The sequence below is a fragment of the Aegilops tauschii genome, chromosome 2, assembly GCF_002575655.3.
Source record: "Aegilops tauschii subsp. strangulata cultivar AL8/78 chromosome 2, Aet v6.0, whole genome shotgun sequence".
In the NCBI taxonomy this organism is placed as follows: Eukaryota; Viridiplantae; Streptophyta; class Magnoliopsida; order Poales; family Poaceae; genus Aegilops; species Aegilops tauschii.
Window position 1 is genome coordinate 209,043,618 of NC_053036.3, and position 27,652 is coordinate 209,071,269.

At 45.8% G+C, this 27,652-nt stretch overlaps 3 protein-coding genes and 1 non-coding gene across 6 annotated transcripts; 3 read left to right on the top strand and 1 right to left on the bottom strand.

The window, feature by feature from the left end:
* The first annotated feature begins 5,128 nt into the window (after positions 1-5,128).
* Positions 5,129-13,610, top strand: LOC109744394 (pre-mRNA-splicing factor ATP-dependent RNA helicase DEAH7). Its single transcript, XM_020303507.4, has 16 exons — positions 5,129-5,806; positions 6,396-6,572; positions 6,744-6,959; positions 7,114-7,184; positions 7,292-7,517; positions 7,606-7,785; positions 7,920-8,035; positions 8,142-8,239; positions 8,367-8,466; positions 8,908-9,085; positions 9,944-10,173; positions 10,255-10,434; positions 10,813-11,061; positions 11,333-11,394; positions 11,514-11,666; positions 11,753-13,610. Exons 1-16 carry the CDS (start codon positions 5,428-5,430, stop codon positions 13,347-13,349), a joined length of 4,212 nt encoding a protein of 1,403 aa, XP_020159096.1. The 5' UTR covers positions 5,129-5,427; the 3' UTR covers positions 13,350-13,610.
* A 1,131-nt stretch (positions 13,611-14,741) lies between these two features.
* Positions 14,742-14,813, bottom strand: TRNAH-GUG (transfer RNA histidin (anticodon GUG)). The gene has a single exon. It is a non-coding gene; the product is annotated as a tRNA-His (tRNA).
* Positions 14,814-14,876: 63 nt separating this feature from the next.
* LOC109744395 (protein MAIN-LIKE 1) lies at positions 14,877-20,316 on the top strand. The gene is made up of 6 exons (XM_020303509.4): positions 14,877-15,031; positions 17,803-17,892; positions 17,968-18,621; positions 18,758-18,919; positions 19,003-19,383; positions 19,469-20,316. Exons 2-6 carry the CDS (start codon positions 17,809-17,811, stop codon positions 20,030-20,032), a joined length of 1,845 nt encoding a protein of 614 aa, XP_020159098.1. The 5' UTR covers positions 14,877-15,031; positions 17,803-17,808; the 3' UTR covers positions 20,033-20,316.
* An 88-nt stretch (positions 20,317-20,404) lies between these two features.
* On the top strand, positions 20,405-25,386 carry LOC109744396 (protein MAIN-LIKE 1). Of its 3 annotated transcripts, none has more exons than XM_020303510.4 (6): positions 20,405-20,937; positions 22,248-22,301; positions 22,390-23,049; positions 23,919-24,080; positions 24,178-24,555; positions 24,639-25,297. In XM_020303510.4, the coding sequence occupies exons 2-6, from the start codon at positions 22,257-22,259 to the stop codon at positions 25,152-25,154; spliced, it is 1,761 nt and encodes a 586-aa protein (XP_020159099.1). In that variant the 5' UTR covers positions 20,405-20,937; positions 22,248-22,256; the 3' UTR covers positions 25,155-25,297. The 3 variants fall into 3 exon arrangements, with proteins under 3 accessions (XP_020159099.1, XP_020159100.1, XP_040254561.1); XM_020303511.4 differs by having other exon boundaries at positions 20,433-20,937; positions 22,251-22,301; positions 24,639-25,386; XM_040398627.3 differs by lacking the exon at positions 20,405-20,937 and adding an exon at positions 21,308-21,349.
* The last annotated feature ends 2,266 nt before the right edge of the window (positions 25,387-27,652 follow it).

Sequence of the window (27,652 nt, forward strand, 5' to 3'; positions counted from 1 at the left end):
GGTGTTGTCTATGTATCCACACATGTATCTGAGTTTCCTATCAATACAATTTTAGCATGGATAATAAACGATTATCATGAACAAGGAAATATAATAATAACTTAGGAGAAGCCCTACGTCGGTAGAACATCATCATCGTCACCACACCATTGTGCTGACGAAACTCTCCCTCAAAGCTCGGCTGGATCGGAGTTCGAGGGACGTCATCGAGTTGAACGTGTGCTGAACTCGGAGGTGATGTGCGTTCGGTACTTGATCGGTCGGATCATGAAGACGTACGACTACATCAACCGCGTTGTGCTAACGCTTCCGCTTTCGGTCTACGAGGGTACGTGGACACACTCTCCCCTCTCGTTGCTATGCATCACCATGATCTTGCGTGTGCGTAGGATTTTTTTTGAAATTACTACGTTCCCCAACACAAGTACCATTGGAGACACCTGTAGAGCACCTTTATAATCACCCAGTTACGTTGTGATGTTTGGTAGCACACAAAGTGTTCCTCCGGTAATCGGGAGTTGCATAATCTCATAGTCATAGGAACATGTATAAGTCATGAAGAAAGCAATAGCAGTAAACTAAACGATCAAGTGCTAAGCTAACAGAATGGGTCAAGTCAATCACATCATTTTCTAATGATGTGATCCCGTTAATCAAATGACAACTCATGTCTATGGCTAGGAAACTTAACCATCTTCGATTCAACGAGCTAGTCAAGTAGAGGCATACTAGTGACACTCTGTTTGTCTATGTATTCACACATGTATCAAGTTTCTGGTTAATACAATTCTAGCATGAATAATAAACATTTATCATGATATAAGGAAATAAATAATAACTTTATTATTGCATCTAGGGCATATTTCCTTCAGATAGAAGAGACTGTTAAATATGCATGCCGTAGGAGAGCTCCAAAATAATCCATAAATAAGTGTCCGGTTGTTTAAGTAGAAAGTTAAGATGTGGCACGATCAAAAGATCTTGTGGACATTTGCTACAACGGACAAAGTCCTCCTATTTAATTCTCGCCTTAAGTTGTTTCCAGGGAAGCTCAGATCTCGGTGGCAAGGACCCTACGAGATTGAAGAAGATTATAATCCTGGAGCCTTTCAGTTAAAAGGAGGAAAAGATGCCCCGTGGGTCGTAAATGGTCAATGCTCCAAGTTATACCTCACTGATGAACAGAAGTGAGAACGAGAGTTGTAAGAGGTAAGTTTATCAAAGAAGTTGAAACATACATAAGGAAAAGGCATGTATAGCAGAATAATATTATGTCTTCTAATAGATGTAAATATTAGCCTTATTTATGAGTTTAGTTTTTGTTGTGTTAGACCTGTTTGGCCTAGTGCTCAATCGTTATTTTTTTGTCTGGAGTTGGATATTCTCATTCTAAATTTTTAGGGAGGAAAATACCCTGAAGAAAAATTCCGGGAGGCCAACAGAATCAAAGACGATGCACCATATGACCGGCCATATTTGTATGAGTGCTCGTATGCGAAGGAGGCAAAAATGGCGGAGAGGTAAGAACGAATGACGACCTATTAGACGACAACCGCTTGTCACATGACCAGTCGTACGTTTCTTTGACGCCAGACGATGCGGCAACAGTGCCAAAGACGGGGTATCATGCGACCGCATATGCTTGTATGGGTCAACCATGATAACAGGTTTGAAAAAAAGGAGAGAAAAGAGGTTCAACAACAGGTCATACGAGTGCACCCGCTCGTATGGAAGGCCATCAAGTGATCTATTGGCGCGGTTTTTTGATTTCTTTCTAACTAACTCTCTTTGCCTAATCCCAAGATTATGAGGGTTCCAACCCATTATAAAGGGCTGAGTGTCACATCCCTTAGTCATAAACCAATCTAACCCTCAAGTTTCGTTTTTGCTTGCTACTTCCTCCTATAAATTTAGCCATAGATGAAGAACACAGTCGCCGCCATGAACAACAAGCCTTCTTCAACCTCCATCCGCATCATCCCTTTTCCTAACTTGGATGAAGTGGTGCCTGTCGAATGGAGGACTTGAGGAAAATGAGTCTCAAGGACGAACCACACTGCTACGTGTGAGCTGCGTTGGGCGTATGATCGCGCCCGCTCGTATGGGCGGTCATATGATGCGCCAACGCCGCTGCCTCGTCCACTACTTCCACCCTGTGATATCGGATCGATGAGAAGACGTTATAGAGAACAAAAACTTGTCCATAAGGCATAACGCTAGCCTCCAGAGATCATCCGAAGGAGGATTGGCAAGGAGGAGATCGCCATCTTCGCCACCAAACACAAAGGGGCTACAACATCATCACCATTGTCATCATCATCATCATCATCATCATCACCATTCATCATCTTCATCATCCACATCCATCTTGTTGTAACATCACGAACCCCTAATCGATTGTCTTGTGGGTTACTTGTGTGATTCATTCACTTTTACCATCACCACCCTTGTGATGTTTGTTGTCTCCATGTGTGAGTAGACCACTAGTTCTCGGGGATACAGATTAATCTTGGTATGTATAGGATCTAAATCATCATGTTGGATATGAGATCCTCTGTTGAATGCCTAGTTTAATAAATTTTGTGAATGTTGTGAAGGGGGCTCACTCAGCATTATCGCCAAAAAGTCACGAGGTGTATCACTATCGTTGTAAAGGTTAGGATGTGAGGGTAATTCGAGGTGATAGTAAAAGCCTCTGCTCATAGCCTTTGCAATTGATAGGGGATTTACGAAGAACCCTTTGAGACTCCGCGTCCACGAGTAACCCTTAATTACGTTAGCTATACCCCGCAGGGGGAGACTACGGTAGTGTCGTGCGTGGCACGAAGTCTACCTAGAGTAGAACGTGTACCGTATGTGACTCCTCCCAGCATAATCGTCAAGAGTGACTCAAGTATCCAGAACAGATTACGTCGATGCATGAGTTGCGCTAGAAACATACCAATGGGGATTCTGGACTTCTTGAGAACGCCTTACTCCTCTGTCATTTCCACTTGTTACTCGTGATGTTGTTTTCTATTTACTTTTATGTTATTACTTTCAGTTTGCTCTACACAAATATCACTATTTACTTCCGCCATCATTTTGTTTGTAGTCTACAATTACTTGCACCCACATATCCATAATTTACTACAAGAGGCAATGCTCAATTCCTATGCTCATTGTGGAAGCGATACTCTTACTTCGAAAAAGCTACCACTAAACCCTGTGCAGGCGATTAGCCACCGCACGCTCCCCATCGGCGTCCCGACACAACTTGATGTGCGGGGAAAGTTTGGCATGGAGCTTGTCGAAGCCGTCCCATGGGCTTCGCTCTCCGCCGCGGGAGCGGCGGCAGCGGCCGCGCGCCAGCTTGGACCGCCATGGATCGATGGCAGCCCGGCTGGAGTAGTTGCCCTCCGCGTCGTGCTGGGCGAGCTTGCACGGTGGCGACCCACCACGGCCGTCACGCCCGCGAGCAGCACCAGCCATGGAGGAGGAGAAAAAACAGCAGAACAAAGGCCGGATTTGTCTCGCGGGAGGCCGGGATGGCTAGCGCACGGCGGGCGATTTTGCAACGGAGTGGTAAGATTTGGTAACCCTAAATCCCGACCGGACCAGTAGATATAACGTCGAAGGGACGGTTTTGCGGGTAGCCTGTAAATTTTTTACGAGCCGGGCTAAGTTTAGTGGATCTATTTGGACCAAGGAAAACAAGATCCTGCAAAACAACCAGAGTTTTACGTCGAGGAATCCGCTGGAGATATGCTCCATACTCCTGAACTCCGATCAAAATATGTTTGCTGGGCTGGATGCTAGTCGTTCGGTTCGCGGGTGAGCAGAGATAGGGCTAGCCGGATGGTAGGAATATTGACTCTCCGCGAAAATCTCACGGACCTAGGCATCTCGGCATGCCCAATGCAAAGGCAACCGCGAAACGTTTTTTAAAGACCCTCTTGTTTGTTCACCTCCTCCAACCCTATCCCTCCCCCTTCCATCTCTGTTCTCTCATGTGGCGGCGGCGGCATAAATGGAAGCACAGCTACGGAGGTGATTGCGCGGCGGCATGGATCCCCCTTCCCTATCTTCTAATTGCAGTGCCCTCTCTCCTTCCTCTTCATTTGTTCACGCAGATGGTGGCGGATCTCTCCGGCCGGGCGTGCCGCGCGTGCTGCGTGCTGGGCGATGGGCGTGCGTGCCGGCCGGGCGTGTGGGCGTGCTTGCCTGGCGTGCCTGCTTGCCGGTCGAGCGTGTGTGCTGTACTGATGTGTGCGTGGTGCACTGATGTATGTGCTTCTTTGTGCAGGCTGCATCAGTTGGAGGAGAAAACGAAACAGTTTGTCTAATTCACATCTAACCCACAAAATATATAATGCAGTAACAAGAAACAAAAAAAAACTAGGACAAAAAAATAGGGTTTTTATCATTTATGCCATTGATTGTGTTTCACTACTCAGTTTTGCCACTAGGAATTTCAACTGCTCAAAAATGCCATCGCTTCGTTAGGCACATGCTCAAAAATGCCACTGGACACCATTATTGTCAGCTCAAATCCCGTTTGCCATGTCATAATGACCAAAATACCTATATAACAACATGTCAGCTCTCCCTCTATCTCACTACAATAAAGTGTGGGTCCCACTTGATCTCAATAGCATTCTTATTTTCTCTAAAATTATTCGCTTAATTACTCCTGACAAGTGGGATCCAAACTTATCATTGTGAGATAGAGAGAGCTGACATGTGGGTATAGGGGTATTTTCATCATATAACATGGTCAACGAGTTTGACCTGAAAATAACGATGTTTAATGGCATTTTTGAGCAAACAGCTAATGGAACGATGGCATTTTTGAGCAAGCAACTCATGAAACGATGGCATTTTTGAGTAGTAGCAATTTCTAATGGCAAAACTGAGTAGTGGGACACAACTAATGGCATAAATGATAAAAACCCAAAAAAATTAAACCACAAACTGAGTGAACATGAGTTTAGATGTGATATAACTATGTCATATCTAAATGTGTCCTAAACAGGTCCAAAACGGAATATGAAGTCAGGGTACCCCAAACCCAACCATGATTCATCAAAACCAAACAAAATAGACATGTTCGACCCATATACCGCCTTCAGATCAATCAGTCCCGAATCGACCCAGCCCGTCCCGTACCGCCTTCTCTGACTCTACATCTGATTCCCCAAACCGACCCCACTAACCCGCGCCTCCTCTCTTCTATCCCGCCGCCGCAGCTCCTCCATCGGCCAGCCGCCCCCAACGCCGGCGAGCGATACACTGCCGCCCTCCCGACGCGGCTACTGGCGCTACGCCCGCTCTCGAGCCAACGTCCCCGGTCCTCATCTCCGGCTCCGGCTCCAACGACGCCTCCCCACGAATTCAGTGGCGGCGCTGGGAATACCCAAGATTTTGGCCTATTTTTTTAATATACATATGTTATATGGCCCAGAAGTTAATGCAGCCAACCTAAGAGAGAGGAGCAAGCGCTGTCTAGTTACGCGCGCGGGCGAGCGAGCAGCCGTGCATCTCTCCCTCCTTTGTTTTCCGATTCCTAAACCTAGCGGCGGCGGCGATTCCAACTCCGGCCGGCCCTCTCCCTCCCCGTCCCCTCCTCCAGTCCGGCCGGCCCTCCCCCTCCGCCGGTCCGCCCCTCCCGGACTGCCCCGGACCGGCTCGGCCGCTCGGGGATCCAGCCTCCGGCCTCCCTGCTGCCGCTGCCTGCTGGCGCCCTCCACCTCCAGTCCTCTCCTCCACAGATGCACCGCTGACCCCTCCTCTACTGACCACGGCACAGCTCCAGTGCTCCACCAAGGTATTTTTTGCCCTCTGTTTATTTAAGAAATCTGAAGATTTGTTATAAATGCCGCCGCCTATGATTGCTATAAGCAGTAGAAGCCATTCACTGATTGTTTGTAAACTGAAATTGAACTAAATGGACATTGAAGTTTCAAGAAGAAGAATGTTTATCTGATGGATTTGATGATTAAGTAAAAAAAGAATGAACAATATTATATTGTCTACAAACTTCTTAAGTTGGTGCTCATTTTTCCGGTAGCCACTGCTAGTGTTGAGAGGGTATTTTCCTCGATGAAATATGTGAAGAATTCGCTAAGAAACAAAATGGATGATGAATATTTGAATAGTTGCTTGGTTACATTTGTTGAGAGAGAATTCTTCAAGCAAGTGAAAGATGAGGATGTCATCAATCTCTTCTAAAAAGGGGATCGTAAAGTCATATTGTAATTTCCTTTGCTATGTAATCTTCCTTAATTGTTAGAGATATTGCCACACTGATATTTTGCTACTTTTATCGATGTATGGTCATTAAGTCATTGATATTGCCATCTTATTGTACATTTGTTGTTCTATTTTATTGCTTTGGCCAAAATTTTTTTTGACAGGAATACCCAGTAGCAAATTCCTGGCTCCGCCACTGCCCATGATGAGTTCCGACGGGAGACTTGACCTTGACGCGACGACAAGCACCCTCGGGCCGGAGGATGACACGGCGCAGGGTCTGATACTGCCGACCAAGGATAAGGTCATGTACCGGCCTCCGCCAGGGAAATCCGCGCTAGGTATGATGCTTGGGCTTTACATCTTCTAATCTAGAGCTATCTGCTAGTCAAATTGGGCGCCACCTGCGATTTATAGACTTAATGAACTGATCCCACTTCGTGTTTTAACACGTGTAGCCATGCCAGGAGCTTAGAGATTTAGAGTGAGCTAATCGCTAGTCTGTCTTGCAGGTTTGGACCTGCTCGCACACAAGAAAAGAGAAAAGGAAGTTAACAATTCATTTAAGCGGCCTCCTGAGAAGGTAGTGACGGCTGCTTCTTCTATGGATGAAGATGAGAGGCCAGGATCTACAGAAAATGATGCAAGCAGCCTGTCCGGTGTTGACCGTGGCATCGTGGCTCGCCGTTATCGAGGAACCAATTCCAGTGAGAAAACATCGTCGAAAGGTGCCTCTTCTTCTCTTGATCCATTGACCATATATACAGCTCTGGCGTAAAATATCTACTGAGATATATACTCTTACTGTGTTATGGCTGTATGCCGACTATTCATTTTCATTGATGTAACTTAGTCAAACTAAAGCTTTATACTCTGTTTCAGAATCTACAGTCACTGATGAGAATGAAAGGGGTCTTACACCCAGACATCGAGATGAATCCCATCGGCAACAGGTCAGTAATAACAACATTCTCTCGCTTGGTTTAGGGCTTACTCTGTCAAGAGTTTTATTACTTTAGGGTTTTACTAAACTCAGCATTTATTTCCTTGTTGCTTACAGACCCCCGCCTCTAGGTACGAACCGGATGATGACAGAAGATCCCGTGACAAACGTGGTGAACGCGAGACATCTGCATCCATTGGTTATAGTAGCAGTGGAAGGCGAGGATACCGTGATGACAGGGAATCGAATAGTAGGCGTAATGAACGGAGCAGATCTACATCTATCGACTACACAAACAAAAGAAGTCGGGATGACTATAGCTCGAGAAGCTCAAGAACACCTGGTACTTTGTTGGTATAGTATTCTTTGTCATGTTTTGGTTCTTGACTGGCTTAACATGCAAGCTGACAGGAGTGTGGTTGCAATTACAGCAAGATCTGACTGGGACAGTGGCCGATGGGAATGGGAAGATACACCTCGCCGGGAGTACCGTGATGATCGTCCTGGCTCCCAAAGACATTATCCAACACGATCTCCTATGCTGGCTGCTGCATCTCCCGATGCACGTTTGGTGTCTCCTTGGCTAGGCGGGAATACACCCCGTTCCGCAGGTAAAGACAGTTCAGCTCTATCTTTTGTGATATTTAACTTTGTTTCTGTGAAAGTAAATATGTTACTTCATATCTCAGTGATCTGACTATAATTTACTCATACTCATATTATCTATGCTCTTTTAAATGTCCAGCATCCCCTTGGGATCATGTTTCTCCCTCGCCTGCTCCTGTGAGGGCTTCAGGTTCATCAAAAGGGTCTTCGTATTCAAGTTCCAGTGGAAGATCTCATCTGCTTACCTTTTCAAATGTAAGTCATGATTCTTTTCGGATCACTTTATAGGTTCATCTAAACTCTGATTTTGTTTCTTCGATCTGTGGTCATTATACCTATAATCATCACCCTCTTATTTCAGGATGCTGAAGCTGATAGAAGCCCCTCAGCTGCTGATAGGAATTATGATATTACCGAGGAAATGATGCAAGAGATGGATTATAATGCTGACCGTGCCTGGTACTTACCCTTTTAGAAATTCCTTATGTCCTAGTGTTTATAAATGAATATAGCAACTCAACATTCTTATATTGTCAGAAAACCAAAGTTTAGCTAGTCATTCTTCTAACCTTCACAAATTCTTCAGGTATGATTGTGAAGAACACAACACTGTGTTCGATGGTGATAATTATGCTGCAGATGATAGCTCCTACAAAAAGAAGGAAGCACAATTGCCTAAGAAATTGGTAATTTTTTTAAATGTTTAATCACACTTTGAAGTACTCCATTCTAACATTTACCAGCTCTATTCATAGGAGTAGAGTGGCACATATTATTGCAACCCCGTAGTAGAGAACTATGTCAGTGTGTATGGTAAATGACTGCATGTAGGGTCTAGTACTTTATCTTAGCACGAATTTGTTCTAGTAAAGTGTCATGTATTGTGGCTTCAGTTTTCCTGTAACCACCTGATATTATACTCACATACATGTCAAAATGCATTGTAAAAAGTCAAGTTGAGAGACATCGCGTTAGATATATGCTTCTATTTGCCCTGGTCATCTATTGTACTCCCTCCGATCCATAATAATGAACTAAAACCACGACACTTAATATGGTAGTTTGTCATTTACTTGTCGATTTAACATGTTACACTCTGGTTTTTTAACTATTTTTATTGCTTGCAGACTCGTAAAGATGGTAGTCTGATGACCCTTTCTCAGAGCAAGAAATTATCACAGATGACTGCTGATAATGCTCAGTGGGAGGACAGACAATTGTTGAGGTCTGGAGCTGTTAGAGGAACAGAGGTGCAGACAGAATTTGATGATGAGGACGAGCGTAAAGTAATACTTCTTGTTCATGGTATGTTCCTTCCCTGTCAGAAATTCATTTTGGCGATGTTCTGCTTGCAGCGTTAGTTGTGACTAAAGCAAGCATCACACCAAACCTTTTGTGAACAATCCCCTGTTTCTCTTGCATTAGAGTTTCAAGAATATTCCTTCTTGTGAAGTGATGGAAACATTAAATATGTTTGTAATGTATAAATTAACCAGCACAATGCTATTAGCTACTCCCTCCATTCACAAATATAAGATCTTTTGGATATCTCAGTATGGACTATACACAGACTGAAATGGGTGAACAAACACACTAAAGCGTGTCTATATACATCCGATTCACAAAAAAGTTAGAATATCTTATATTTGTGAACGGAGGGAGTATTTGTCTGATTTCCCATCTCCGTTTGCTGGTTTATGTGCTGGCTAAGTGCTCCCATCTCCATTCGCTGGTATATGTGCTGACTAAGTAGCTGGTGGACATGAGTGTTCAATGTGAACCTGCGATCTTTCTGATTATTCACTCTCAATAGCTTCTACTACCTCCATCCTAAATTATAAGACGCTTTGTTAGGCTATTTTATAGCCTACCAAACCATCTTATAATTTGGAACAGAGGAAGTATATGAAGACAGCAAGCATCATCAACCGCTCACATGTTTCCATCCTTTATATGTCAATTTGAAACATATATTTGTGATTCTTCTATGTTTTCTTTCTTTTACATAATACATAGTAGCTAGGTTTGAAGCGAATAGGACATGGCTTGGCCCTGGGCCCTGGAATGCCCTTGATGTTTTTTCTTGATAACAATTATTTCTGCTTGTTTACAGTACATTCATGCACTTGAACTAAAACCAGTTGATGGCTTAATTTTTGGCAGATACGAAACCTCCCTTCCTGGATGGGCGAGTTGTATACACAAAGCAAGCAGAGCCTGTTATGCCACTGAAGGATCCAACATCTGATATGGCTATCATTGCACGAAAGGGTTCTGTTTTGGTTAGGGAAATTCGTGAAAAGCAGAGCCAGAACAAGTCGCGGCAACGCTTCTGGGAGCTTGCTGGATCTAATCTTGGAAATATATTGGGTGTTGAGAAAACGTCTGAACAGGTAAACTATTGCCACATTTCCCTTGTATGTCTTAAAATGTTGTGACTTGTCCATATGTTCAACTCACTTTTGCAAAATCAGGTTGATGCAGATACTGCTGTTGTTGGTGATCAAGGGGAGATTGATTTCAAGGAGGAAGCAAAGTTTTCGCAACACTTGAAAGAAAAAGCAGAAGCTGTCAGTGATTTTGCAAAATCTAAATCTCTTTCTCAGCAAAGACAATATCTTCCCATATATACTGTTCGAGATGACCTGCTACAGGTTTGTACTTGGTTTTATAGACTTATTATGAGTGTTCTATTTGTTTAATGGTTTTTGTCTTACTTTCCTCTACTACAAGACACATCTCGAAGCTGTATGATTACTTCTATATACCGTGAATTGTGATATACGCAAAATCTAAAACGGTTGCAAATTTGGAATATGGTTGAGGGAAGACCATTAGATCACCTAGGAAGGACATATATACAAATTCCTACTGCTTCATTAAGATAGGAATAGTTTGGAATCTAGTTTCCTTTCAGAACACCACCTATATTTATGCACCATTCTGGACTTCTTTCTGTATCTTTCTGTATTTAGTTTCTCTGAAATGATTATTATGCTAATAACCAGTGTTATGCTGCTGCTATGGAGCAGGTTGTGCGTGAAAATCAAGTAGTTGTGGTCGTTGGTGAAACTGGTTCTGGGAAGACCACTCAACTTACTCAGTATCTGCATGAGGATGGATATACCACAACTGGTGTTGTTGGCTGTACTCAACCGAGACGTGTGGCTGCCATGAGTGTTGCCAAGCGGGTCAGTGAAGAAATGGAAACCGAACTGGGTGATAAAGTTGGATATGCTATCCGATTTGAGGACGTCACTTGTTCTAGCACTATAATAAAGGTACAATTCTGCTTGTGCTTTAGTTCACATCAACATGTGTTGTGTATATTTGTAGTGTTAGAAAAACTTGATTATAGAAAGGTTCAATTCATAGGCTGGTAACCTTGTTGTTGTGTTAGCCTTATGATTTCTCATTAGATATAATTGGCCACATTCCGAGAACTCTTTAGGTTAACATTCTTAAGTTCAACAATTAGTTTTGGTTGACTTTCAGTTGTCTAGCATGGAATTCCTAACACATATTATATTTCCCCTTCTGTTTGTTTTGCAGTATATGACAGATGGAGTGCTTCTTCGTGAAACCTTGAAAGATGCCGACCTTGATAAATATCGGTATTGCTGTTAACCTGCCAATGTTCTCTCATAGTGCTGATAAATCTTGTGATATGCATATACCTCAGTTTTGGAATATTGGTTGCTGTAGTAATGCTTTCCCCCCCTCTTTTATGTAGTGTTATCGTCATGGATGAAGCACACGAAAGATCCCTCAATACTGATGTTTTGTTTGGCATATTGAAGAAGGTTGTTGCACGCCGGCGGGATTTTAAGCTAATTGTCACATCTGCAACCCTAAATGCAGACAAATTCTCAAAGTTCTTTGGAGGGTAAGAGAACTTGTTATATCTTTTCACCATTATAAAGATTTGAATCCACTGTCTGCAAACCCTATAATTATCTTCTTTGTCTGCAGTGTGCCTGTATTTAACATTCCAGGCAGGACATTTCCAGTTAATATCTTGTTTAGCAAAACACCATGTGAAGATTATGTGGAAGCGGCAGTGAAGCAGGCCATGACAATTCACATAACGAGTGGCCCTGGCGACATCCTCATCTTCATGACCGGGCAGGAAGAGATCGAGGCTACTTGCTATGCTCTTGCTGAGCGCATGGAGCAGCTAATATCGTCATCCACGAAGAATGTACCCAAGCTCTCCATCTTGCCGATTTACTCGCAGTTGCCTGCTGACTTGCAGGCCAAGATCTTTCAAAAGGCAGAAGAGGGCACTCGCAAATGCATTGTTGCTACCAATATTGCTGAGACGTCCCTCACAGTGGATGGTATCTTCTATGTCATAGATACCGGGTATGGAAAGATGAAAGTATACAATCCACGGATGGGCATGGATGCCCTTCAGGTTTTTCCGTGTAGTCGAGCAGCTGCAGACCAGCGTGCAGGACGTGCTGGAAGAACTGGTCCTGGCACATGCTACAGGCTGTTCACAGAATCAGCTTACCAGAATGAGATGCTCCCTAACCCTGTGCCAGAGATTCAAAGGACTAACCTGGGAAACGTGGTTCTCTTACTGAAGTCCCTCAAAGTCGAAAACTTGCTTGATTTTGACTTCATGGACCCACCCCCCCAGGAGAATATCCTCAACTCCATGTACCAGCTCTGGGTGTTGGGCGCCTTGAACAATGTTGGTGGACTTACAGAAATAGGTTGGAAGATGGTGGAGTTCCCATTGGACCCAACTCTAGCAAAGATGCTTCTCATGGGGGAGAAGCTGGACTGCCTTGATGAAGTATTGACCGTTGTATCCATGCTCTCAGTACCCTCAGTTTTCTTCCGGCCAAAAGATCGAGCAGAGGAGAGCGATGCCGCAAGGGAAAAATTCTTTGTCCCAGAGTCTGACCACCTAACACTCCTGAATGTATACCTGCAGTGGAAGTCAAACCAATATCGAGGAGACTGGTGCAATGACCATTTCCTCCATGTTAAGGGTCTCCGTAAGGCTCGGGAAGTGAGATCTCAACTGCTAGACATACTGAAAGCCCTGAAGATCCCACTGACATCATGCCATATGGAATGGGACGTGGTGAGGAAAGCTATCTGCTCGGCGTACTTCCATAACTCAGCAAGGTTGAAGGGCATAGGAGAGTATGTCAACTGCCGGAACGGGATGCCGTGCCACCTGCATCCCAGCAGTGCTCTCTATGGTCTTGGGTACACCCCTGACTATGTGGTGTACCACGAGCTTGTCCTGACAACCAAGGAGTATATGCAGTGTGTGAGCGCAGTGGATCCGCAGTGGCTGGCGGAGCTGGGTCCTATGTTCTTCTCTGTGAAAGACACGGACACCTCCCTGCTGGACCACAAGAAGAGACAGAAGGAGGAGAAGACAGCCATGGAAGAGGAGATGGAGAAGCTGAGGCAGGAACAGGCGGAAGCAGCACTCTTGGAGAAGGAGAGGGAGCGGCGGAAGAGAGCCAAGCAGCAGCAGCAGATCTCTATGCCGGGTCTGAAGAAAGGTTCGACATATCTGAGGCCCAAGAAGATGGGTTTGTAGATAACAAAGCTGGAAGAAGCTTTTGCAGTGTATTGTGGTTTTTGTAGGCCGAGGGAAACTTGTACAATAGTTATATGTTGGTGATTCACTCGCGCCTGAAGGAATGTAGTAGTTCAAGCCTGCATTCTGCAGCATGTACAACACACATGAATGTAACATTTACATCACTTGAGGGAGGAGACGGCACTGTCAAGCACTTGTCACGATGGCAAAGCATTTTTCTTGGTGCTTGTTTGAATGTCAGTACTTTTTAAATTTTAATTCTTGGTTCTTGACTGACTTTTAGCTCAAATTTTAGATTGATTGATACGAAGTTCACCATCTTAATTACTCGGTTCTGAAGTGAACAATTCCTCTGGTGCATGTGCATCCGCTTGTTATGATTTCTCTGATGTTGTCGTCCACGCTATGAGCAACTGCAACATGAAACCAGCCTGCAAATAGTATAGTACGGCTTCATTTCAAAAGCGGTCTGGAGTTAGTTTTTGGCAAAAGCAATTTAGGAAACATGGTGTTGTTACTTGTTGGTTGTGAACCCGTCAAAAAAAAACTTGTGGGTTGTGAATGCCCAACCTATGCAGAATTTTCATTCTTGGTTCTTGACTGACTTTTAGCTCAAATTTTGTTGGTGATTCACTCGCGCCTGAAGGAATGTAGTAGTTCAAGCCTGCACTCTGCAGCATGTACAACACACATGAATGTAACATTTACATCACTTGAGGGAGGAGACGCCACTGTCAAGCACTTGTCACGATGGCAAAGCATTCTTCTTGGTGCTTGTTTGAATGTCAGTACTTCTTAAATTTAATTCTTGGTTCTTGACTGACTTTTTAGCTCAAATTTTAGATTGATTGACATGAAGTCCACCATCTTAATTACTCGGTTCTGAAGTGAACAATTCCTCTGGTGCATGTGCATCCGCTTGTTATGATTTCTCTGATGTTGTCGTCCACGCTATGAGCAACTGCAACATGAAACCAGCCTGCAAATAGTATAGTACGGCTTCATTTCAAAAGCGGTCTGGAGTTAGTTTTTGGCAAAAGCAATTTGGGAAACATGGTGTTGTTACTTGTTGGTTGTGAACCCGTCAAAAAAAAACTTGTGGGTTGTGAATGCCCTACCACTGCAGAATTGATGCCAGGACAGTTAAGACTGTTGTCTGTAGCCGCAAGATCTGGTACTTCTTCAGAGACTTGTGCAAGCAGAGACACTGTGCACAAACTGTACTTAAGATTTAAGAGATACAACGGGTTCCTGCATAGCAAATTGTACTGTGAGGATTTAATAGATAAACGAGTTTGTGCATAGCAAAAAACATGAAAAAATTGTACTGTGAGGATTTAAGGGATAAACGAGTTTGTGCATAGCAAAAAACATGAAAAAAAGAAAATGTGTGGCTGCTGGGATTCGAGCCCAGGTCTCCACGGCCACAACGTGGAATTCTCACCACTAAACTACAGCCACATTGTTGCAGACGGAAGGCTAAAATTGCTTATAACAAGAGGAAGGTGCTGCTCGCTCGATGAGCTTTTCTCCTCGTGGGCCCCGCCTGCTCCATTCTCCACTTTCCCGACTCGGCTTCCGCCTCCGCCCAAGCCCCAGGGAAGGGAAGGAGGTGCCCTAACAGCCTCCAGAGGCGGAGGCGAGCGGCGCGTCACCTACCGCCCCTCGCCGGCGAGCAGGTACCCTCCGACTCCTCGTCATTCTCAACCCTCCCTATCACTATCGGGCTGGGCTAGACGGAGCCCTCGTTCTTAGATCCATCGATGTCACTTCTCCGTAATCTCATCCTCGGGTGTTCGTGGTAAGGGGGCTTCGTGAATCGTGACCGGAATGCTATGCAAAAAAGTAGGCAGCGTAGGTTTAATGCATTGTGTAGTTGTTCCATGCATGCGTGTTCCCTGGTGGCAACTGAACTGATTGCGCCGCCTGACTTACCATTTGCCAAAGTAGTGGTGATTGCTGCGTTCGCCGCGGGTCCGCCTTGCGGTTTGTCCGAATCATTGAGCGTGTGGTGGTGATAACAAGAGTGGCGTGTCGGTTTGGTTGGTTCTTCCGCTGACTTACCTGATTCTTGTGACTTCCCATGGTAGACGCATGGACTGTTCTGCATTCTGTCGGTGCATTGCAAAAGAACTCATTTTAGTGGTTAAGTGCTTTTCTTTTCCAGAGTTGCCATTGTACTTGGATTAACAAGGCACTGATGGATGGAAAAAATATCATGCAGTTTTCCGCATACCGATAGATATTATGGATATTGCTTCATTTTCCCATTCGTTCCAATCGCGACCCAGCTTTGAAAAGGATTAATCTTACATCTTACGATACATAAAAGGTCAACTGTGATGGAATAAGTTGAATTTGGTTCTGAGATTCCAGTTCATCGACAAACAATTACATGGCGGGATGGAGCCCAAGGGGCGAGAGAGCTGAGGTTCATCTCGTGGATTGAATAATGCTGATATCTGCTAGCGCCTTGGAGGATAGCGTTCTATGTTTAGGGCAAGATCTGCATGTATGGACCTAACTTCAAGTTAACCAAGTTCTGTTCTTAGTCAAATTAAATATGGCAGTCAACGCCTACGGAGCCTTTACTCCCCTAGTTCAATATGAGAAGAGTACATAATAAAAATCATGCAGCCGCATTTAATTTAATTTCGAGGACAAGATTGTACTAACTTCTAAAGTGTAATAATTCTGGATCAGTCTTAAATCTTAATTATGATAAATTTTCTTTTGGATGGGTGAATCTTGCTGTCTTGCATGTGTTCCATCTCTAGCTATTGCGATGATTAACGCACAGCACAGTCACCCTGCATGATTTGCTGACCCGGCAGGTTTTCACGGCACTTATTTATTGTAAGGCTTTTCTAGGAAAAACTTATATTTGACAAAACAGAATCAGTCTGTTTATTGTTTGCCATGTTGTGCCCATTTGCTGGATCTGCCGTGAGAACATTGAAAACTCATGCTATATCGCCTCATTAAAAGCTGGATCTACCTAGGGGGCGGGTGATAACGTACACACACCAGCAAAGGTTCCATTTTCCGTTTCTCCTTTTGTCACGTGGTTAGACTTAATATTGCATGAAATAGATTGTAATTAGGTCACTTACCCGGTTTCATCGGGATCATGTCCCGCACCTCGAGCTGCCACCCTGAAGAACAATAACCCCCTTGGAGCCTTAGGGGGTGTTTGTTTCCAGGGACTTTTTGGTGTAGGGACTAGAAAAAGTCCCTCTTAGAGACTTTTTAACCAAACAGGAGGGACTACTAGGGACTAAAAGTTGCTTTTTGGGACTAAATGAAGAAGAGTCTTTTTTGGGACTTTTCCAACAATGCCCCTCCCAGCACCCATTGCCCCGCCGCCCCATGGTGTTGTTTGGTTGTTATTTTTCTGTATACCAGGGGTAACATGGTCTTTTACATGTCATTTAATAACCTCTAGGGAGGGACTAGGGACTTTTTAGTCCCTGGAAACAAACAGGGGGGGGGGGGACTTTTTAGGGACTAGGGACTTTTTAGTTGAGACTAGAAAAAGTCCTAGGACTTGTGAACCAAACAGGGCCTTACTCTTACAGATGCCGTGATTCTCGTCTCACGACCCTTTTCCTTGGCCTGGTCAAGCAACATATTGGAAGCAATACACTAAAGATGTGTCCTGCTCATCTCCACAGCTGGTTACTTAAGGAAAAAACATTATTATTACTCAGACTTACCTCACTTTTATTTCTACAAAAAAAACAGTTACATGGCGGGATCATCTTTAGTGTCCTGCTCATCTCCTCAGCTGGTTACTTAAGGAAAAAACATTATTATTACTCAGACTTACCTCACTTTTATTTCTACCAAAAAACAGTAAAAACAAATTCTACACCTACCACTGTTTAGATTTTATAGAACAAATAGTGGCCATGGATGGACCTTTTGTGCATGTGTATGTGTATGTAATGCACTTTACTTGTGCTTCCCACTATCCATGAATCATCCTACCAGTGGGAGTGGTGGGTAGTCGGCAAATTATAGGGCAGGAAAATGTTCAAAACATACTTTAACTAAAAAATGTATTTCCCATAGACGTTCTCTATCTGAAATTCTGAATTATTGTGTGTTTGACTATATTTATGTTGCACAAGCATCCCTTAACTTATCAGACCCTGTGCGTTATTTTACTGCTCAAAATATTCCGTTAGAAATGGTGTGTATTTGAATCTAGTGATTGCTGGCCATCACTTTCAGCAGTTATAAGAAATGGTGTCGCTTTCTTGTCATTATTCGGGAACATGCACTTTAGTGTATTGCTTCCAATATGTTGTTTCCTTTTTAGTTTTTTTACACATCATTTGTATCAACTGGATCTGCACAAATAACAACATCCCTGTTCAGTCTACCTTTTTGCTTAACAATAGTGGACGTGGAACATTTACCTTCATTTTCTTACCGTGTTTTCCAGGATAAGATGAACCCCTCAGCTCATGATCAGACAACACAGCAACAAAAACCAAATGGCCGAAGAGCAGTTGGTAGCTCGCAAACCTGGACAGTACGTGGCTCTTTCCTCCATTTCATTCGGTCGCCGTGAGCAAAAATATGTACTGACAAGCTCTATTTTGTACAGCGTTATGGTGTTCTGCTACCAAGCCAGCAGACACGGAAGCTAAAAGAATGGGTTCTAACTGATGAACAACAACAAGTAGTCAATGCTAGTGGTCTTGGACATCTTGCTCTTACGACAGGATTTACCATTGACCGTTCCTTGCTTACAGCCTTCTGTGAGAGATGGAACAACGAAACAAATACTGCACATTTCATGGGATTTGAAATGGCACCGTCTCTCCGTGACGTATCATATATTCTAGGAATCCCAGTGACTGGTCATGTGGTGACGGCAGAACCCATTGGTGATGAAGCCGTGAATCGCATGTGCTTGCATTACTTAGGAGAGAGCCCTGGAAGCGGAGAGCAACTATGTGGATTGATCAGATTAACCTGGTTGTACAGGAAATTCCATCAACTGCCAGAAAACCCCACCATCAATGACATTGCATTCAGCACCCGAGCGTACCTTCTATATTTGGTTGGCTCCACCTTATTTCCCGACACAATGAGGGGATTTGTATCCCCAAGATATCTACCACTTTTGGGGGATTTCAGGAAGATACATGAATATGCTTGGGGGGCTGCAGCCCTTGCTCATTTGTACAGAGGATTGTCTGTCGCAGTAACACCAAATGCTACTACCCAGTTTCTTGGCAGTGCAACTTTGCTCATGGTATTGTTTCTTGTGTATTTCTATTGTTATATGTCTAGCTTTGTGCCATCTTGTTCAATAATTAGAGATTTCCCTTGTTATCTCTAGTTTTGTGCCATCTTGTTCACTAATTAGAGATTCCCCTTGTTCATACTAGGCTTGGATTTATGAGTATATTCCTTTGACTCAACCCCAACAAAAGAATCAGAACACGTTGCTGCCCCGGGCATGCCGATGGAACTTTGGAGGAACAACACGTGGGCAGAGAAAGAAAGTTATGGAATGGAGAAAGGATTTCGAGCAGCTTCAGTTGTCCGATGCAAGTGCAAATTGCCTATTTTATAAATTTATTCCCACAAATGAACTGCTGTTGAATTAATTTTATCTTAATCATTTCTTCAGGTCAACTGGAATCCTTACAAGGACATAAATCCAGCGATTGTTCCAGGATATTGCATCGCAGCAGATAACATTTGCCACTCTCGGACATGGCTAATCAGCTTTAACATAAAAGAGGTGTATGTACCTGACCGGTTCAATAGGCAGTTTGGGAGGGAACAAGGTCGCCTCTATCAGGTGCCAATGTGGGCAAGAAGAACTTGGAGTAAGGGGAAAGACTGGAGGGTTGAGTATGCTCGTGAGATTGAGGACTTCCATCAGTTGGTTGGCTGTCGTTTTATCCCTTGTACGGAAGCTAATATAAACTCCCTCCCGAGTGAGTCTATAGCTGGACAGACTACTACCAGATGCAGCCGGAATGCATCTCAAAACTTCTCTATGATGGTAAGGCCCCAATAGGAATCTCTTTCTTTGTAGATTTTTAGCATATGAGGTGATCCTTGATGTGATCATTGGTTGTGGGCTGTAGGTTGAAGATTTGAAGAATGATCTCCCGGTAATTGATCGTTATCTGGAGGGACAGGTACTCCCTGAAGAGGTTGCAAGCTTCCTAGAGAGGGTGAGCACGATGATCAAAACTTACTCCCCACCACAGAGCAATGAAAGGAAAGATGAAGCAGCTCAGAGCAAGAATGTCAGAGCAAAGAATCCAAGAAAGAGGGCGAGGAAACCTTCGCTCTCTGAAGATCCTTCAAGCCCTCAGGACTGCGGGGTAGACCGGTATGCAGGTGCGCTGGTGCCTTATCAGGCTGGCAAGTGTGACAGGGTGTTGGATGGCACCGTGCCTCTGCTAAACAGAGGGGAAGCGTTGAAGGAAAATGAGGTGATGGATCCCTGGCAAATGTCGCATTTGACAGCAGAGTCGTCTGGAGACTCGAGCTTGCCGGAATCAAGGAGCCGGAGGCGTGAGGAATCCGGAACCCCGAGGAGCAACCAGGGGGTCCGAAGGAGTGGAAGGATGTGCGTGCAGCTCAAGATGTTCAAGCACAGGGACGGGGTTGGGGCCGAGGAGACCAACCCGATCTTCCTCTGATAAGGAAGGGACTGACGCTGCCCGCCGTTTGGTCTTGGGCATTGTACAAAGTAGTGGACCTGTCGTCGCGCTGCCGCAGACAGTTTACTGTTTTATGTAGCGTTTGTAGGCCTTTGGTCGTGGTGACCGGTGAGTGAAAAGCTGGCCTTTGGCATGCGTGTGTGCACACATGAGTCCTGTAGGCCGTAGCGCAAGGTGGATGCCGCAACCTTTGTGGCGTATGCACCGGATCGGATGTGCTATCTATCCTCTCCAGTTGATCTGCGGCACTTGCGTTTTGGTGATGCTGTGCTTTGTGGCCCTCTGTGTTTTCTTTGCGCCGTAGATATGCGCAAGTGCTGGCCATGACAGAATGCCAGGATAGGATGTTGCGGTGGTCTCTCAGAATTTCATGTTGGGAACACGCCCAATCTTGAATTTTGAGAGGAAATGTTGCAGCCATGGCAGGGTGGTGAGAATGTAGGGAAATTACCATGTCCTTCGTCCCGGATGGCTTTGGCATGGTCGCTTCTCGCTAGATCTACCCCTACTCCTACTCATCAACGAGAAACTACAATCTGAAGGAGAAACTGGCGAGGCAGCCGTGAGTGGGCGAGGGACGCGGTTGGTTGTCAAGTAGGGCTGGTAGCACCATTCAGGAATTGCCATAAATTGGACTGCTCTACATTAAAACAGAGAGCGAGCTTGCAATGCATGCTGTCCTGGGTGCCACGTTTTGGCTTCACGGGCGTCCACTGGACCCGCATGTCAGCGCGAGCCTTTCCTTTCCCAAAGGAGCCAGAGTCAGGCCAGTCATAATTATATGACCGCCAAGAGCAGAGCAGAGCAGTCCGTTCGTCGCCCAAAACCCGCTGCTCTTGGCCATTCCATTCGACACTTCCTTCGTCTTCCTGCGATTCACCCTGGTTTGCTCTCTCTCTCTCTCTCTCTCTCTCTCTCTCTCTCTCGATTGTATGTGTGCGCGTTTCAGTTCAGTTTCTTTTTCCGTCTAGGATCATCCCCCTTTTATTTTGAATAAAAGGGGTCGTCTAAGATCATCCTCTGCTCGTGGTTGACTCGACTCAACTAGAATTCCTAATTCTCGTCGTAGATCTCTCCTTCACCAGCCGCCATTCACTGCTCTTGATTAGGGTTTTGGGGGTTTTGGCCCTTTTTTCCCCCTCAAGCTTGCGTGTTGCCATGGTGGTGGGGTTTGAAGCCAGAGGACACGCTTGTCCAGCATCTTCGCTCTACAAGGGGAAAGGTTCTCTCTCTATCTAGAGAGAGAAAAAAAAGCTTTACAAGGCGAAATCCGTAATGGCCAGATGCGTTTCTCTGGTATTTTGTGACACCGGTTTCTCATCTTATTTTGCTGTCGTGCACTAAATGGCTGGATCATCTTCTTGATCTGGCGCAGGTATCAACTTAGGGCTTGCTTCTCTTCCTCCGGTGTATAGTCAATTTAAAGGAGTACTGAATTTCTTACGCTAGTTGCATAATAGTGCATCTTTGTGTTTACTTCAACTATGTCCCTCTTTCCAACTCACTTTTCAAAAAAAAAAAAAAAAACTATGGCTGGTTGGTTAGTAATAGTATGCTCCTTTTCTTTTTACCTGGGGCGTCTGTCGCCTGCCAACCGGTCTGATTCTTATTCTTGTGCCAATGTAGGCAAGGCATATCACTGTGAACACACCATCATGAATAATTTTGCTAACGCCGTATTTCAAGGACTTGACTCATTGCAGTCGTTTATGCTTTTATGGAATTCTGGTTTCCATGCCGTTGTCTTGTCTCACATTCTTGTTGATTATAATCTGTATTTGCTTGCCCTTTTACCATTCAAACTCCCAACAATTGGTTTTGATAATTAAATGCAATTTAAAGGCCAAACCATTGAAAATCTGAAATCTACATCCTTCCCAACTTCCTGTTACCGCACATCATCTATGCTCTGTTCAGACCTTCCATTAATTTTTTATTCTAACAATAGATTCTGTCTCTGGTTCTTATTTTGCATACACTTATTACATAACTCTTCACTCTGCCCCCCTTACTAAACATTTACTCTAGTTTTGTCGTTGTTGATGTTTTCTCTTTTGGACTTTGTGGTTGTTTTATGGCCTGTAAGCTTTTATCCTCCCATAATATAACACATGCAGCCCTCGTGCATGGTTTGAACTTTTTTCTTACCGTGTTTTGTTCCATTTGAAATAACTATGGTGTTTTATCTATGCAGCAGAACTAAATGGAATCCTCGGAGGCGGTACCAACTGACAAAGGTCGCAATCAGGTAGTTATCTTCATAAACCAAGTGACACCAATTTGCCAAACCTTCCTTTGGTTCCTGCATGTATAACATGTGGTGCGTAATCATGCAGGAAGCTCGTGAACTATCAGTGTGCCAGACGACGGAGGAGCTCAAGACATGGAATCTGAACGAACGGCAGCAACAGTTAGTCGACGCCAGTGGGCTCGGCAATCTGAAATACATGGGAGATCTGGCCATCAACCGCACTGTGCTCAGGGTATTTTGCGAGGTTTGGAGCAAAGAAACGAACACAGCAAGATTCCATGACTTTGAAATGGCACCATCACTCAGGGACACTGCCTACATATTGGGAATTCCGATCATAGGCCGTGCGGTGACCACCGGGGCTGTGCTCAACATGTCGTCAGAAGAGCTGCTCCTCCAATACCTTGGCCGAGTTCCTGGTTCAAAGGACTGCAGGGGTAGCCGTGTGAAGCTCTCTTGGTTACACTCCAAGTTTAGTCAGCTCTCGGAGCATCCTACTGATAAAGAAATTGCGTGCAAAACAAGAGCATATCTCTTGTACTTGATTGGAGCAACTCTGTTTTCAGACAAAGACAAGGGCTATGTCTCTCCAAAGTACTTACCACTCTTGTCGGACTTTGACAAGGTACGAGAGTACGCGTGGGGCACTGCTGCTCTTGCTCATCTTTACAAGGCTCTCTCTATGTTAGCGTCTTCTCACTCTATTGCCAGAAAAAGACTATTCGGCAGCGCCACTCTGCTCATGGTATGTGAACTCTCATTTATCAGGGGCAAATCTTACTTCGGTTATTTTCTTCCAGTCTATTTAACTTCGCAAACCCTTCTTCTTTGTTGAATAAAATTTCTGCATTAGGTTTGAGAAACAGTGATAATGTTACTGTAGACTAATTTATTTTCAAACAACGGGCACTAGCACCCATGGCATTTTGATTAATAGATAGACAGCAAGCCTCGCCAGCGGGTGTACTGAGCGTGCACCCCCACTGAGCGATGTTCGGTTCTCTAATGTTACTGCAAACAGAAAATAACTATATATGCATGCACAGTGGAATAAGAGCTGAAAAGGCACAAATGAGATGTTACATTCATACAATTGAAAAAAGGAATTTGATGTTAGGAAATAATGAAATGCCTTTTGTCCTTCATATATAGACTCTTTGCAAATAAAGTTGTTCTGGCCTTCTGGGTTCTCGCTCTACTGTTACATTGTGAAAAAAGATTCCAATGTATTTTTTTGAGCTCTTAGCATTATGAAGAAATACTATAATATGTTTTTGAGAATATCAATGATGCTACATTCACAGAGAAATATGAACACGAAAAGGAAAATGTGACTAATCACATGTATTTGATATACAGAACATCTATAAAGTTTTCGCCATTGGATGTTGTCTAAGAATTTACAAAGCTGCTCATGGTTGACACTTGACACTTCTTAAAACGAGAAATAATTTCAACAGGAGAATGACAATTGGTAAAAAAAACATTGGACGATTGGAAAGAATACAATGTTTCCTTTTTCCTGAGTATCTTTTTAAAATCAAGTTGTTCTAAGTTGTGACACTGCTCCAGTATGGAAGTGTTCTAATGTATCTTTTGAGTTTCTGTTCAAAGGGGTGGATATATGAATATATTCCAGCGATGCGCCCTGATATGGAGGATGATCCAGCACTTGTCGTCCCACGAGTATGCAGGTGGGCCGGGCATGCAATCTCCCAACCAGCAAAGGAAGCTTCAGATATCAGAAAAGCTTTCAGTCAGCTTCGAGTTTCAGATGTGAGTTTACATTTCGGTAATTCGTAGCCATACTTTATCCTTTGTTATGCATTATTACTTGGCATTTGCATTTGATAATGCAAGCATTTTATCTTAGGTGAACTGGGAACCTTACAAGGGCATGGATCCTGCATCTATTCCCAATATGTGCTCGGCACCCGATAGCGTCTGCTTCTCCAGAACATGGCTGATCAACTTTAACGTGAGGGAAGTATATCTCCCAGATCGATTTGCTCGTCAGTTTGGTCAAGAACAGCATCCGGTCGGCGATGTTGGTGGGTTCCAGCGACATCAGTGGAACGCGTCAGTGGATTGGAGCCTCGAGTATGCATCAGAGATCAAACATTTCGAGCAGTTGATCAATGCTACTCGTCCTGATCATACAGCAGTTGCTGCCACTTGTAAAACGACTGAGGATGTTTTTACGCCAGCGAGCACGGCACGAGAATTTCCTGGTCTCAATTTGCTTGCAGTGGTAAACTCTGGTCCATAAAGGTAATGCTTATGATGGCAAGCTTTGTCCAGAGTCTAAGTGACCTGTCATTCATATAATTGTAGGTGGAGAGCATCAAGAAGGAGCTCCCAACCATCACGCGGTTTCTCGAGCAACGGTCACTTCCCGTCGAGGTAGCCACGTCGTTTGCTCGGATCCATGAACTACTGGAGGATTCTCACTTGAAGGAAGGAAATGCCGCAGTGGATGCTGGGGGCGATGGGACCTCTGAGTTGACTGCACCGCACCCTCCTGCCATTCCACCGTGTGAAGAAGCGATCATCGGCACAGCGGATCCACATGGGCCTGTGCCTGATGAAGCGGCGCAGAACGGCAGCGATCATCCTGTGCCGGAATGCTGTGACAAGCCGACAGGGGAGGAGGAGGAGAAGGGGGAAGACGGCAAGGCGGGGGAAGAGGAGGCATCGGAAGGGAGCGAGGACAGTGAGGAGGACGGAGGCCATAATAAGGGGCGGAAGCGACCGCCGCTTCGGAGGAGCAATCGAAGCTGCGTGCAGGCCAAGAGGTTCAAGAACCGGGGAGGGAAAGGGTCCCAAGCCTCTGACCCCATCGTGCTGTGACAGCTGCATTCATCTGTTCACTCGGTACCATAATATAAGAACGATTTTGACACTACTTATTATGGGACAGGGGGAGTACCATTTTATTGCCGGATATTACACTGCATGTTGCTCTCTTCTAGTTAATTTTCTGTGATTTGTTACTCTGATGTAGTTTTCTGTGATTTGTTACGCTTAGATTTATGCCGGGACGTGGACGGCTAGATGCCCACACGGGCCATTTCCCCTCTTAGCCACTTGCAAGAACTAGTGAGATTTGCTTTGGCATTGCCGTTTGTTGCTTGGTTTACTAGGAAGAGTCATCGGTAGCTGAATAATGTGAGCGAAATGAGCTATTGGTCATTAACTTCTTTTTCGAGGCATACCGTATTTTTATAAAAAGAAGCAATCATTGTTCGGTAGGATGCAAATTGTTTAGTATATGTGTTATGTGCATATTGTGTATTGAGCCCGCCTCCTAGTTTTTTGTATAGTTGAGGTCCATGACCCACCTTTATACATCATATATACGTGCCTATGCACGAAGAGCAATACATCGTGCAATCACACAATCTCAAACATGATATCAGTTTCTTAGGTCTTTTTCTCGCTTCCGCCGTGCCGCCGCCGCGCGTCTCATCGCGCCGCCGCCGCCGCCACCCCGCCGCTGCCGTCTGCGCATCTCCCGCGCCGGCCGCCGCCGCTTCCTCTCCCTGCGCCTCTCCCGCGCCGGCCGCCGCCGCTTCCTCGCATCGCCAGCCCCGCCCGATCGCTAGCCGCAGCGCCTCGCCTCGCTAGCTGCATCGCCCGCCTGCTTGCATCGCCCGCCTGCCCGCCTGCTTGCGCCGCGCGCCTTGCTAGCCCCGCATACGCGCCTTGCGTCACGCGCCAAAGCCTCTTCGTCTACCACGCCGCCAGCCCCGCGTACGCGCCTCGCCAACCGCGCGTATAGCCGCCGCTGCCAGCCCTTGCGTCGCGCGCCGCCAGCCCCGCGTGCGCGCCTTGCGTCGCGCGCCAAAGCCGCTTCGCCTACCACGCCGCGAGCCCGTGTACGCGCCTCGCCAACCGCACGTATAGCCGCTGCTGCCGCGCGTACCGCCCGCCTAGCCGCGGCGTATCGCCCGAAGCCGCTGCCAGTCCCAACCCGAGTCGTCCGAGCCGCCCCGTCCCGTCCTTGCTATGTCATCGCCGAGCTCGCTCTACGCAGCGATGGCGTCCACCGGCCCGTCCGCTGCCGCCTCTGCCGTCTCGCCGCTGGCATCCTACGGCGCGGCCCCGCCGCCGTACGGGGCGGCCGCTACCTACGGCATGTCCAGCGTCGCCCCGCCAGCCCGTCCCGACTTGTCGCCCGGCTCGGCTCCGCTGCTCCCGCTGGCGTACGTCGCTGCCCCACCGCCGGCGCTCTCCGGCCAGTCCATCGTCGCCCCGCCGCTGGCACCGACTCTGCCCGTCGACCCCTTGTTGTTGCGTGGGGCGTTCAACGCGCCCGTGCACGGGGCTCCCGGGTACTGGTGGGGGTCGTCAGCAGGCCAACAGGTTTTTCCGGCGGGCCATCCGGCCTACCCGGCACCGTAGTCGCAGCCAGGGCTGCTTCCCATACCGTCTGGAGAGTACCCACCGCCGCTGCCGAGCGGTGGCTACGGCCTTCCCATGGTGTCTCTGTCCCCCTCGCCGGCCCTGCCGCCGGCGCCCTGGGACCCAGTGCTCATTCCCGCACTGCATGCCGCTCCTACGCCGCACAACTACACCGGAGGTGATGATCGGTACATGGACACCGGGGCTACGGCTCACATGTTTGCTCATCCTGGTAATCTTGCCTCCTTCACTCCCGTCACCACCGACCGCCGCATCATTGTCGGCGACGGTTCCACACTCCCTATCACACATGTCGGACACACTTCTTTTCCTTCTAATTCCATGCCTACTACTTTGTCTAACATACCTGTGTCACCTCATCTTATTAAGAACCTTGTTTTCGTTCGTCGCTTAACTCGTGAAAATCCTGTTACTGTTGAATTTGACGAGCTTGGGTTTTGTGTCAAGGACGCTCGAACCAGGATGGTACTTCACCGATGTGACAGCCTCGACGAGCTCTATCCGGTGCATTCGCCGTCCACCTCCACCACCGCACCGGTTGCTCTCTCCGCCGACGTCGATCTCTGGCACGCTTGTTTGGGTCATCCCAACCCCATCACACTTCGTCATATTCTTAAGAGTTTCAGTTTTAGTTGCCATAAGATAGAGGATCACACCTGTCATGCCTATCGTGTCGGCAAACACGTTCGCCTCCCGTTTAATAACTCCACCACCATAGCTTCTTTTCCTTTTCAGTTGATTCATAACGATGTGTGGACCTCTCCGGTTCCTAGTAATTCGGGCTATTTATATTATCTGGTTATTCTTGATGATTATTCTCATTATGTGTGGACTTTTCCTTTGCGCAGAAAGTCGGATGTACTCTCCACTTTGACGGATTTTTACTCCTATGTCAGCACGCAGTTTGGGCGTCCCATCCTTAA